This window comes from Labrus bergylta, chromosome 7 (genome assembly GCF_963930695.1).
Source record: "Labrus bergylta chromosome 7, fLabBer1.1, whole genome shotgun sequence".
Classification (NCBI taxonomy): domain Eukaryota; kingdom Metazoa; phylum Chordata; class Actinopteri; order Labriformes; family Labridae; genus Labrus; species Labrus bergylta.
In genome coordinates, this window is record NC_089201.1 from 7,726,231 (window position 1) to 7,740,439 (window position 14,209).

At 42.2% G+C, this 14,209-nt stretch overlaps 1 protein-coding gene across 1 annotated transcript in view; it reads left to right on the forward strand.

The window, feature by feature from the left end:
• The window catches only part of trim44 (tripartite motif containing 44), a 51,127-nt gene extending 38,919 nt beyond the window's left edge, over positions 1-12,208 (forward strand). Inside the window, exon 6 of the mRNA XM_020642412.3 lies at positions 8,369-12,208. Coding sequence (XP_020498068.2) covers positions 8,369-8,453 — 85 coding nt within the window. The 3' untranslated portion in view covers positions 8,454-12,208. The remainder of the gene's footprint in view (positions 1-8,368) is intronic.
• Positions 12,209-14,209: the final 2,001 nt, after the last annotated feature.

Below are 14,209 nucleotides of genomic sequence, written 5' to 3' on the forward strand. Positions count from 1 at the left end.
ATGTTTCTATTTCTCTCACTGATTTTCAGGCATTAAGAACGAGTCAATAATTCATTTCATTTCATTGCGGGGCATAAATTGTACATTTGTGCAGATTTTACGAGTTTCATCCCAAAGTGAGATGTAATTACAACAAGACTTGTGTGCGTACTTCATATTTAATACGATAAAAGAGACCACTTTTCTCATCTTGATCAGGCTGTCATTTTATATATTAAATTATAACATTTGGCTGTGCTAAGTCAGGATATAGAGCAGTGTAGACAGTTATATTTCCTGGAGAAAAAGAATCGCCCCAGCCCAATAAATCACTATGTAAACAAAGCCAATACTGCTGCGACTGTGGCTCAACAGGGGTTGCTGCACAGATGTAGGCTATAAAGAAATGTGATGAATTTATCATAAAAAATGCCCAGGGAGCTTTTGAAACCCCAGTGGATAATTATTTCATCTCACAGAGGAAGAACAGTGCGGTGTTGTTTTTTTGTCTAAGGGCAGATCACTAACATCATGAATCCTTGAACGTCTACTTTGCAGAGTTTGTATTTGTGTACAATACTTCATCTCAAAGAGACCTGACATAGACAGCATCAAGTTGAAACAAAAATCCAAGCAAGCAGACTCTAAACTAATTTAAAACATTCAATTCAATAAAAAAAATGTGCATTGTCTTCACTTCAAGCATTTAATACATGTGACCAATGTATGGGTCATTATGTCTAAATCACAAGATCATTCCCTTTGCTTTATTATTTATTGAGAAATAACATTAATCCACCAATGAGCAAGCACAGGACGGCAGAAACGACAATTACAGCAGATAATACAAACATGTCGCAATAACAATGATAACAGCATAAATATGACTAACAATAGAACCAATAGAAGCAATAGAAATGACTGCTGTGATAGAGAGCTATCATTGTAACAGTGGAAGTTAAAAATAGTTCAAAGCCACAGATGGTCCGCAACAATTCTCACAGCGTATCACATAAGCCAAATGAAAGGTGCTTTTTTTTTTTTTTTGTTTACTCCTGTGATCATTAGATCCAATGTGTCAGTGTTTTTAAAAATGATAAAGTGAGTCATAAAATCCTGCTAAGTGAATTGTAGAATAAAATCCAAGCTGTGAGCCATCCTTCCTGCAGCCCACCTCCTAACACCTGCAGAAACAGTAACACCTGCGCCAACACAGCAGCCTCTCAACAATGAATCTCAATGGAGGCTTCTCTGCACGCTAGCTGCTGTAAAAACAGAGATTTTCTATTTCTGAAATGACAGGATAAAAATTTATCGGAAGTCGACCGTGGACTGAACTCAGGGTGTATTTTATCACACGTAAAAGAGGTCAAGAAATAAAAAGAGTCAAAGAGCATCTTCCCACATGATAAATACAAAAAAATCATCAGGAAGGGTATTCAAGAAATGTTGTGAAACACTTTTTTAACCTATGACCTCTTCAGCTTTGAGTGCTGCAGATCATGTTTTTACATTTATTCATCAGTTTACTTTATAAAAAACAGACCCGTCTCATCTAAAGATCTCAGTCTACTCTGTGAAACTCTTGTATAGTCTGAAGGTTTGTGATGTATCAAGGGGGCAGACTCAGTCATGCATTGAAAGTAATCAAAATTTTAAAACAGTCATTCCAAAAATAGCCAGCATGGAGACTCGGGGCTTTGTTTCTTTTTAGCAGCTGTGTTTCGAGTGATGCAAGATACATTCATATTGATTTACACGTACAGAGATTCAAGACACACTGTAAGACGAGATGCCAGTATGAAAGACAATTGAAGTACTTTGTTAGCTAAGTATGCCAATAAATTAAGCAATGTTGCAATATATAAACATTTATCTGTCAGAAAGAATAAAAGAAAACCCTGATAAAAGTTCCTAATATACATTTTTCAAACACTGCAATAACGACAAGTAATTATTCTGAATGTATCCAAACGACAACAAAGCTCCCCTGATGGAGATCAGCTTTAACTTAAGAAATTAAAACTTCAGTGACATTATTGATCTGAAATCTGGCAGCACATATAGATGTCCAGATTGTTATTGGCTTATTCTTATGGGGGGTATTTGTGGTGAGAAGAACATGTATCTTTAGTTACCTGGTATCTGTCTTTACCCTGTTGAGCCTTTTATTCAGGTGAATTAAAGCTCCTCTCAGGACCTTTTGGTTTGTCTTGATTTTGGCGCCCCCCTGTGAACAATGCAGTACATCTTCATTCCTCCTGTACATGTGAACGTGGGGTTTTCCAACAAACAATCTCATCTTTAAACAGTCAAAGAATCAGTCACTGTGAATCTTTGCTGTTTCAGCATCAAGCATCTCGTCTGACATCTGGTGGTCAAAATACAGGCGTAAAAATGTATGGTCTCGTTCACTTTTAAAGAGGCATCAATATTAACTTGTTTCATAGCCGCTTAAAAACTCCTCAAAGGCGCTTTAATCTACAATCTACCACTTTTGAATCTCTAGACAGGCATGTCTCCCTAATAGAGTTTTACATATTCTTTTCTGCAACAAGCAAATCTGTGTAACATAGTTTTATAACTCTCCTCATAGAGTGCATCAAAGCTGTTAGTCTTTCCACTTTCAAGCCCTTCAAAATTATTTGATAGGTGATCCTAGTGGTTGGCGCACGTGCCCCATGTACTGAGGCTACAGTCCTCCAAGCGGGCAACCCGGGTTCAAATCTGACATATTGCACCTTTCCCGCGAGTCATTCCCCTCTCTCTCTCTCTCTCTCTCTCTCTCTCTCTCTCTCTCTCTCTCTCTCTCTCTCTCTGTCCCTGATTTCTGACTCTGTCCACTGTCCCAAAAATAGTCAGTTTATTAAAATGTTGACCATGTTCTTTGTATCATTTGCTGAATTATCTTGTTAGTCCGATCTGAGAATAATTAACCCCAGTTATAAACTTTAATGTTTTTTTTAGATCCAGGTCTCATTACTCACTCAGTTTCTCTGATTTCTTGCCAATCAGCTGCTCTGTTGTTTTGCCTTTTTTGCAAATATATTCAGTAGGAAAGAAAGGAAATTGTTTTTTAAATTGATGGATTCTTTTACACAGTTTAATTTACACCTTAGAAGGTGCCGGTGACAGCACTTTATTGTCTCCTATTTTCCCCATATGACAGATTATTGGCAGTTGTGATCTTGGCTGAGCCCTTTAAATGAGAACAAAAACAAGCAGCACCCCCATCTGATAATGACATGAGTAACTTTTGACAACAGAACTTTAATAGAAACTCCTAAAAAAAAAAAAATGCATTAGTCACGGCTCCCACACTTAAACATCACTTCTACTTTCTGGTGTCTAATCTTCAGCAACAAGCTCCCATCATCCAGATGCTGCCACGTCCTGCCCACACTCTGTCTCCCCTCTCTTTCTTCTTTGATCTTTACCTCTCTAAAGCACATATAAACTGTCTTTTCCTCCTTCAAAACCTCCCTCCACCTCTCTGTGTCATTCCTCACTTCCCCCTTCACATTTCTCCTCATTAGGATACATCCATATCTCAGATTCTAGCCAGCAGGATTATCGCGGTGCCACGTGTTGGGAAGATCGCAGGGGGAGGCTTGTTAATGAAAGGTGTGTGTAGGGGCTATTTCTAACATTACACACCGCTATAGAAGGCTGCCAGATGTAAGGAGAGAACATAATCCATAGGGGAGAGAGGGGAAGCTGGCAGACAAGATAGGGAGAGATGAAGAAGGATGTAAACTTTTTCAGGACAATGGCCAATTTATCCGGCAGAGCAATAGCACAAGAAGGTAAATCAGTACATCTTTCCTTGTTATTTCCTTGTACATTACATCACGATCAACAATTCAAAACCTTTCTTTTCTTACATCCCCCTCTCCTTCTTCGTGTCATTAACGCCCTACACTCCTTTCTTTGCTCCCTTTGCACTCCTTTATTTGATCTATTATTTCATATCACAGTCATCTGTAGTCTCTGAGCTGTTTGTAGTGTTAAATCATCCCGCAGAAGCGACAAGATTTACTTCATTAAGTAGATGCAGAGTGCACCGCTTCACTGGAGAGTAAGGGTAAGAGTCTGTCCTCATGGGCTCTATCAATAACCATTAAGGATCCTCTCTCATTAGACCAAACCTCTAGGCCTCTGGGGCTTGAGCAATGGCTCCCACCGTCTGATGTGATGGAGGAGATGGCATCACCGCTGTTTGGAAATGCAAATTGTAATAGTTATTTTCCTCCTGAGGATGATGTTTGCCTCCAGCTAAATGTACACAGCCATATTCTCACTCAACCTCTTTGCTTAATTCAACCCTCTCCTCTATCAGAAACGTCAAGTCTGCTCCTCGGCCCCTCCCCCTTTTCCTCGCTCAATTTTTTCTTTTTTACACACCTCCGACTCATTCAGCATATCCAAGCTGCTGCAGCATGATTATTCATAGCAAAACGAGGCTGGCAGGGCTGCCGCACCATGAGGGCAGAATTTCCGGATGATGACTTAGGAGTCCTGCAGCTTCTCCGCCGAGAGCAGGGAATTCAAACTTAATCAGGGCAAAGACCCCTCCCTCCCTCGTCTAGCTCCCAGAGAGCTCCACAGGGTCGAGGCCAAAAACAGGAATAGAACGAGAGAGTCAAAGTCTAGGGCGAAGTCACGCATGCTCTCTCCCCGTTTTTTTTTCCTTGCGGGCAGCCTGAGGTTTTCTCTCATGAGTGATGGGTTCATTTTAGAGCTATTGGAGAAACTTTTTCTGTTTCACTCGGAGAGGAGACATTAGTTAGATTTGCCTTGCTCCAGTCTATCAGCCCCATCTAAACTCTTATCTCTCTCTCCCGCACACACACACATAAGCTGTTCCAAGTTTTAACACACCCAGGCTGCTGTCCATCCATCAACAAGGAGCCCAGCCAGACAGCGAGCTCTGTAGCAGGCCCTCACGCCGCCCCCCCCCCCCCCCCCCCGTCCACAGGCCATGGTCACACCAAGGGGAGGAGGCAATGATCGGCCCTGATCAATAATACATCGGCTGCATTAAAGCTTATGAATAAGTCATGGGCGGTAGGAAAGAAGCGAGTCGTCAGATCACACACACACACAGCAAAGTGATCTTTTACCCAGGCCAAAGAAGATGAGCAGACAGAAAACAGAGAACAAAGCTGGGTCTTAAACTTGTAGCAAATTTATCACCCACCCACTGACGTTTTGTCGCATGCTGAAGCTCCTCTCTTGTTTTCCCATTGGCCACCATTCTCTCTCTCTTTCTCAAGTAATGGCCTTTTTCCTGCAGGCGGAATAAATAAGTTATTACATCCATGTGTCCTAAGGCTTAGCAAAGACCGTTTGAATATAAATAGTTCATTTGCCACCATAGTGGGGGCTACGCTTTGTGCCACATAAATATATTTGTAATTACTTTCTCTCTTTTTTATTCCAAAGAGCAGGGTGACTGTTTTGGTTGACTGGAGAAGCAAGATGAAAATTTGCCTTACACAAATAAGTCTGCACAGCGTTGCACCCCAAATACAAGCTCAGACTGTAGGGAGCCGTGTGAGCGCAGCGGGCTTAACGTGACGCAGATTTTCGTGCGCTTTTCCGGCAAGAAAGAGTGAACGGCCTGTGTGATGCTGTAGATCTTTGAATACTGAGCACAACTGGTGTGGGAGAGAAAGCACAAGTGGTACGTTTGTGTAGAATTTGAATGGGAACAGTGTTCTTAAATAATAAATGTTTTGATGGATTCTTTCGAGAGTTTGTGTAATAACACATTTGTGTGTGTGTGCGTGTGTGTGCGTGTATGCGTGCGTGCGTGCGTGCATGTGTAAACAAACACAGTCCAACATCATCAATTCTTTTGGCAGCCAGTGAGTTAGCATTTGATGCCAAGGTGTGTGTGTGTGCGCACGCGCGTGTGTGTGTGTGTGTGTGTGTGTGTGTGTGTGTGTGTGTGTGTGTGTGTGTGTGTGTGTGTGTGTGTGTGTGTGTGTGTGTGTGTGTGTGTGTGTGTGTGTGTGTGTGTGTGTGTGTGTGTGTGTGTGTGTGTGTGTGTGTGTGTGTGTGTAGTGCAGCTGCTATAATGAAAACCTGGACGTGTTGCTTATGACTTGACCACTAAGTATTTTGGATTTAATACATGTTGTCTTAAAGGGCCAGCAGCTCTTCAAAGTGTTGCACAACTCTGCCAACTCCCCGCTAGCAGGCGTTCACGTTTGTACACACGCATTTGTGTCTGCTCGTTGATTCGGTGCACTGATGATGTGCGTTGGGTTGTGATGATGTGCTCCTGGAGGACGTGCGAGGAGGAAGGGAAAAGGAAGCAGCTCTTTGTTTTCTGCCAACAGAAGTATGTCAGACAGGAATACTCTGGGAACAGAGCGCCAAAAGATGTCTCTAGCTAATAACCAATGTGTGGATATTTTCTCAAAGATTGTTCTGCATGCAGTATGGGCAGGAACACGGGGGCGGCGGAGGTGGAACACCGTTGAAACAAGTGAGGGAGAAAATCAGAGATGGAAGATGTGTGTGGAAATAGAGACCACAGAGTATTACACGGTACACAGCTCAGATACTAGAAGCAGCCTTGTGCTCTCAGTTTTTGTATTTTTTATTATTCTGTCCAGGCAGCACTGTTTTGGTTTTTTATAAACATAGAATAGTAAGTTTAAGCTTTGCCTGATAGATTCATTCGTAGGAAAAACTACAGTGAGACATCTTTAACCCATAAATATCAAACTGCATCAAAGAAACATCTTCTCTGTGGAGACCCTAACCTGTGTTTTAACATGTTCAAATAGTATCTATTACAAAAACAAACACTCCTTTGTCTCCTTCAATGATAGGAATAAGTCTCACATTTTCAGACCATTGCTTACATTACATTTTGTTTGTTTGTAATAGAAAAATGAGTTAGGGTTATTCATGAGCTGGGTCTTTAGCTTTTTCTTAAAGAGACTGCAGATCGAATGGAGTTTGGAAGCTCGTTTGTCGTTTATCAACAAATCTAAAATGCACTTTTTTAGAATCAACAAATAGAATTAGATTTTGTAGGTCATAAAAAGGCATCAATTTGAGGATGTTTCATGACTACTTAATAAACTTCTCATAGGGATTTAAAAGGGTTTAAAGTTGGTTTATGTTTGAACATCCCAAAGAGACTTTGTGTCTTTTCTTTCCTTCTCTAACTCTAGACACATACAACCCAACTGTCTTTGCTTCATTTCAAACTGTGTCATCGTCTTGTGCTTGTTTCTGTGTTTTCATTAACGCTCACCATGTTTATCTCTCGGATAAGTCCTTCATTTAGCTCACTGTGTCGTGTAAAACATTTGTGGGATCAAGTGTATTGCCTGCTATACAAATAACCTGTTGCGTTATTAGTTTTCACAAACCACTCTCCCTACAAGTGTGACAAAGCAGAGAACAAAGAATGTCTGCTGATGTTACATACTGAGGAAGCTGCTTTACAAAGTGAACAAACTGATACCCTTGCAGGTTCATTCTCAACATCTGTTTTTTATGATATTAGTGCTGCCCTTGAGGTAAAAATGTCACTTTTATCAGTTAAGACTGAAAAAGTGCAGTCATTTAAGCTCTAACAGCATCCAAACTCACTGTTAATCCAGTTATGCTAAAAAAAATTAAAAAAAAGAAATAGCAGTATGACCTCTGATATATGAGCGGAATAAAAACCTCTTTTTTGATTCTTGCTCTGATTCTAATTCACAAATCTAAATGCAAGCTCTCTGCCAAAGGTCGCAGGAAGCGATTGTTTAAAAAGAAACATTTGAGCGGTGAAATTAGATGGCACAGCTCTCAAGTGCATCGAATCTCATTGAATTAAACAGCATCCCCATCCAGAAAACTGTGTGTGTGTGTGTGTGTGTGTTTAGACAAACATGCTGACATAAAGTCGACTGAAAATAGATACGCTGTAGATGTAAGAGGAAAAAAAACAAGAATGGAGGGCGGAATGTGACAAGTTTGTGGAAGAGTTTGTGGAAGAGTCTTGCCGCTCAGGGAGGAGCACTGCTCGATCACCCTCGCGACAGCGTCCAATTAGAGCTTATGATTAGTGCAGAATGTCTCCAGTGAAATTGAATCTATCAGCCTGGCTCGGATTGCTACAGGTCCCTGCGATTTAGCTATCACTTTGTCTCTGTCAGCACAGAGCTGCTAATATAAAACCGACAGAATGGATGATTTCCACTTAAGGGGCAGCTTGATTGAAGCTGATTACATTTCACAAAGTTTATTATATTTCCATCATAAGTGTTTGCAAGGTGGAGGGGGTGTGATTGAATAACTGCATGCAGGTGTTGCTTAAAGAGAGAAACATTGAGCTGATTTGTCTCTTTTCTGTTTTTTGGGCGTTTTTTTGTCGCAGACTGCCAGAGCCAAGAGCAGAGCCCAGGAATCCCCGGGACTTTGAAGACAACGATTCAGGACCTTCCATGGACCACGCCCCCTGATCCAAGCACAACCGACTCTTAACTCCATCCACCTGTCCTTCAATGTCTGCTTTAGCCAGCCGTCAGCCCTGCCGAGCTGTCAGGCTGGTCTTCTCTCTTGTCAGCCGTCTGCCTTTTACCACCACCACCACCACCTCCACCACCCCCTTCTTTCTCCCCCCTTTCCCTCCTCCCCTCTCGGTGCCTGCTGGCAGTGAATTGACCTTGAAGAAAGAAAGGCTGCTGTGACATATATGGATAGCCCTCCCCCCGCTCTTTTTCTGCTCTCCAACTTTTTTTTTTTAATTCCTTGCTGCCTACTAACTTTCTTTAATTGAAGTAAGTAAGTTTTGTGCAATCAATTACCATCAGACTCTATTTCCACAGCCAGTCACATCCTTGGCTTTCTGGTGAGCCTGGCTGACTCAGAGGCGAGCGGAGCGTCAGTTAAACCCAACAGATGTCAGAACCAGGGAATTTCTGTGACACGTTGCGCTTCACACTTCATTTACTCGCAATATCATTTGAGTTTTTTTTTTCCCTTCGTTTTGACAAACATTTTGGACCGTCTCACGCATAGAAAAGGAACATTTGTCAGACGCCACAATGCCTTACACTGTCAGGAGAATATATTACAGAGATTTCCTGAGTTATATTTTTATGATAAAGAAAAAACAAAAAGAAATGTACTTTTTTTTTTCTCTTGCTTTTCTTCTATGAAGTTGTCTTTTCTACTTTTCCAGCATCACGTTGCCTTGGCCCCTTCTTTCAACTGCCCGACCTGCTCGTAGATTTGATCGCACTTCCTGGTGTGCTTGTCAGATCTATTATCAGAAGCGGGGGGACATTTTGACACCTATTGATTCCACGAACGCTGTTGAATCTTCGTACGGCGAGAAATCGAACTGTAATTTGACTGTGCAAAATAGCACTCCCGCAGTATCAGCTTTCCACGTACTGTAATGTAAAGGCTCATTACTCCTGGCCAATCTGCAGCGTATGACGGATTACAGTCCAGTGTGTGCGCGTGTGTGTTCAGTGTGTGTGCGTGCTTTTTACCTTGACCCACTCAGCCATAACTTTCATTCACCGCCACACATCCTGCCTGTATCAGCAGTTTGTCTTTAATGTGATTGATTCTGTTGCCTTAAATTCAGATCTGAAAGCAGTGTCACCCATAATATGTGGGACATGTTTGACGACGACATGACTTCACTGCTGCAGCACTGCACTAAGATGCACCGAGAGTTGTATACACGCCCGAGGGAAATGTTGGTGTGTCAACAGCCTATTGAAACAACTCCAACAGCTCATTCTTTATTCTCGAGAAACAAAAGACGAGAGTGTGGCTGTCTGATGTTTCCTCTTCTTTTTTTTATTTGTCTATTTTTGTCTTAAATCTATAAATAAAAAAGCCTCTATCTTAGATTTGATGTCGACGATGACATTCTGATTTTAAACTTGAGAGCATTTCTTACGTTGTTTTATCTTTTGAAAACACAAGCGCATAAAAACCATCAGTCATTCAAGACGCTATAGCACGATAACCCTACCAGCACGTGAGGATGGATGGAGACAGGAGAGGAGATGGATTGCTGTGAAGAGGAAAATCCGGAAGAGGAGGATTTGGAGTTCTCCCCTCATCAGAATTCAAAGCAGCAAACTCATCCCAGATAGGACTGGGACTTGGAGGTTTGGGGAACAAAGGGGAGCAGCGGAGCTCTTTAGGGTCTCTACTGCTTTCACAGACACATTCAAATGGAGAATGGTTTCGCTCCTACAGACCCAGACAAGCCAGAACCTGCTTTCATCAAATCAAAGCCTCAGTCCCAAAGCTTTCCCTTCTCCACTGCTCATTTTTTCTCCATCTCACTTTACCCTGTCTTGCCTCCTCAGGATCACACCACTCAGCCCACATTGGCTTCACACCTGCTGCCTACCAAAGCCACTTCATCAAGCCCAGAACGCTTCCTCAGCATCTCTCCACATTGAGATATCGACTTGTAGAAACTCATTTAGCCGCCGCTGCCGCCGCTGCCTTCCGGGTGGTAACACGTGTGTGTGGTGGGTTTGCATCCCCTTGCGAGTTTCCCTTTGCAGAAATAATGGGGCTTAATGATTTACCGCATGAGGCAATTGATCCTCAGCATCCACTAAGCCACTGCTGACCGACCAAGAAGCAGAGCACTCAGACGCTTTCAGAGGTTGTTTTTTTTGTCTCCTTGCATGTGTTTTAGTTAGCCGTTGGCTTAATAGATTTGGCTAGGAGGAAGTTAAGCAAGATGCAGCTTTCTGTGGCGTCGCAGGGAGGCCGCTTTTAGAGGATAATCATTATTCCTTCATCTGTCTCGGAGTCCAGCCTGATCAAAGAAATAATAACAAACCAGTGAGGGGGACAATGTGCCTGTTGTCTGGGGAGGAAATGGAGAGGAAAAGAATTGTCTCATCTAATTTAGCCAGGGAGACCACAAGGTTCCTTTTTTCTTCCACACCCAATTACACCTGCTCCTCCAGGTTCACTCCACTGAGCGCGTTCACACAGACACAAAGGCGCTAAAATAAGCACCAACGCCGCCCGCAAGACCTTCGCTTCCAGCAAACAAAGCAAGAAAAAAAGGGACTATTTGCGTATTTGTATTGACGTGAATTAATTGCTTCATGGCTTGTGAGATTGAATTAGCTACGTGACACGCTTGCTAGTGTTGATGCGGCTTTGATTGCCCATCTTTAATGGAGCCGATTTCTCTCTGCCATCATTTAGGAGACCGTTTGATCCTCCATACCACTAACGTGTGTGTGTGTGTGTGTGTGTGTGTGTGTGTGTGTGTGTGTGTGTGTGTGTGTGTGTGTGTGTGTGTGTGTGTGTGTGTGTGTGTGTGTGTGTGTGTGTGTGTGTGTGTGTGTGTGTGTGTGTGTGTGTGTGTGTGTGTGTGTGTGTGTGTGTGTGTGTGTGTGTGTGTGTGTGTGTGTGTGTGTGTGTGTGTGTGTGTGTGTGTGTGTGTGTGTGTGTGTGTGTGTGTGTATTTGTGAGGATGTTTGCATTAGCCTGTGAAAAACGACAGTTTATTCCGAGAGACCTGCACCTCCTGTACCATTCAACAGAATGTATTGCTTGCCTTGTAAATGTCTTATTCATATTTCCCCTCTGCCTCTTTACACACACACAACCACAAATAAAAAAAACACATGAACATGCAGCAGCTAAGGGATGCTAACCCAGATTTTTACATTTTGCATTCTGCTAGGTTTTAGTTCAACAACTCTGGGGAAAGAGGAGGTGACTATTACAAGGGTGTAAGATGTTTTTATCTTTGAGACTAACATTTCCCTATGCTTTGTGGGTTAGGGTTAGGGTTAGTTTCTGAGGGTAGGGTAGTTTGTGGTGAGTTTTTGAGGGTTTTCAATGCACTTTGATATTGACTTGCAGTTGTAAAGCAAGTCATTTTAGCGCATTTTCAAGGAAAAAAACAACCTTGGATGTACATATGAAAAAAAAAGTACTGCCTCTTGTTGCAAGGAAGTGGCATCTTACAAGGTCGTTGCATAGATAATCACCCTCTAACTTTTCCACAATTTGTCATGCTACAACCTCAATAAAAAACGATTATATTTGGGAAGAACGAAACATTGTTTTAGTTATGATGTTTTAGAATAGAATAGAATTACTTTATTGATCCCAAACTGGGAAATTGTGGTTTACACAAAATTGTTAATGACAGTGTGCTGAATTAATCATGCATTTCCTTTTTTTTTTTCAAATAAAAATGTAAAAACGCTTTAAATGCTTTGCTGTGAAATCCCTTATTAAGATGACTTACTTCTCTTCATCCCAATGGGGCTAAAGGTTTCAATGAGCTCCATGCCTCTTAAGATTATAAGCAACAACGTGCCCTTAGGTTGTGCATCCTTTATGTCGCCGAAACCATACCATTTGGATTCTTCATTGTAACACTGGTAAAAGTGCACCATGCTTTGTGCTCACAATTCAAAATAACACGTCAGCTGGTTACCATTCTATGAACGTTCACAACAAAGGGTTAAAGCACCTCTGAGAAAACGCTAACAGGGAACAAATCAATCTTTTCCAAGTTGTAGATTTCTTGGCTCATATGAGATCCAGCAGGCGAGAAGGTGATACAGATTGTGGACCGTCACAGACTGACTGACTGACAGCAGGCATCTGTCAGAGATGGCAGCTACAGACAGCTGTCTGGCAGCCCCAGCTCATGAACAATGAATGGGTGGAGACAAGACGGCCGGGGAATCCATCTCTCTTCTCTCGACAGCTTCCATCACTCTTACATCCCCAAGTCAGCAAAGGCACCTGAGGGCTCCTGTTTCTAACCTCTGTGCAATCTTTTTTTTTATTTTTTTTTCACTTTGAGCATCCTACTCAGAGAGGGAAAGTAAGGTAGCAGGAAGGAAGGAGCAGGAAAGGTCGAGGACACTGTGAAGTAGGAGGCTCATACCTGGTTTTAGACTCAGGATTTAGTTTTCCATGGTGAGAAATAAAACTGGTCACATGTAAGGAAATAGAGATGGGGATCAAAGGAGCCGGGGTGCTTCCTCCAGCTGATAATTGAACGTGCCTGTGAATAATATTTTGCCCGGATGACACCTACTGCAGTTCCTTCTGGGAGCTGTAACACATTATACAATACTTTCTCTGTCACAGCTGTGATGAGTCATCTGCACAACATGGACAAATGTGAAGAAGTGGGAGGTAAAAGATATAGCACTCAGCCAAAATCTCCAAAGCAATGTATAAGTGAAAAAATTGCCTACAAAGTAATATCCAAAAGACTTCTTGGCTGACACAAATATGTCTGCATATGTGTGACTTCTGAAAAATGATCGGTTGCACCCTCCAGATAAAAGTCGTCATGTTTTTGCAAAGTTTGACATCTGCCCACACTCAAAGTTCACGAAAACATGGCAACCATGCTTGCTCGCGTTATCCCACTCCATCTCTTCCTCGCTCCTCATCGCTCCCCATGCCTCTCATCATTCATGCTGTGTACACAGTCTGTCCCTTTCTGGTTGCCCAGGCTCCTCCGGAGCTTGTTAATTGCGTGGCTGACACAGGTCTGTGTTTGAAGCGGCAAAAGTAATTGCTCTGGCCCGGCATGAGGGGAGGGGAGTTGCAGCAGTTTGGCCTCCAGGTCTGCCCCAAGGCTACGAGATTAGATACATGCTTCCGTGTTTGATGAGATGGATAGCCTGAGCAGTTTTATCAGGGACGGAGTCTTCTATTAAACTTAAATCATAATCTGTGGCACACTGAAAAAAAACTCTACTGTTTACTTTAATTGTGAGCGAACAGCGTGTTTCGCCTGTGGCTTCCTCAGGTTGGTGTTGTTCTCTTCTGGTTTAATGGAAACACTTATTATGTTGGCAAAGACAACTTCATTGGGAAGCAGTTCAAGACCAGGCTATGACAGAATAATATGTTCAAAATAAAGATATCAATATAAACATGAATAAAATGCAGAAACTGAATCAATGAAGCCTTCATGCAATGTACAGTACATCAATGTCTGCTATCAGTACAACCCCCCCCAAAAAATGTAACAAACATGAGGAAGGTGCAACCACACAAGCACATACACATTCAGTTGATCATAATCCTTGGTGAAAAAGACACTTTGAGCTTCCGTTTGAATTTGGACCCTGTTGTGTCAGCAGGCAGCTTATTATAGCAGAAATCAGGACCACTATAACTCGGTTTCCTCACCTCAAATTGCTTTATTGTTTATATTGTGATGTGAAAATGCCAA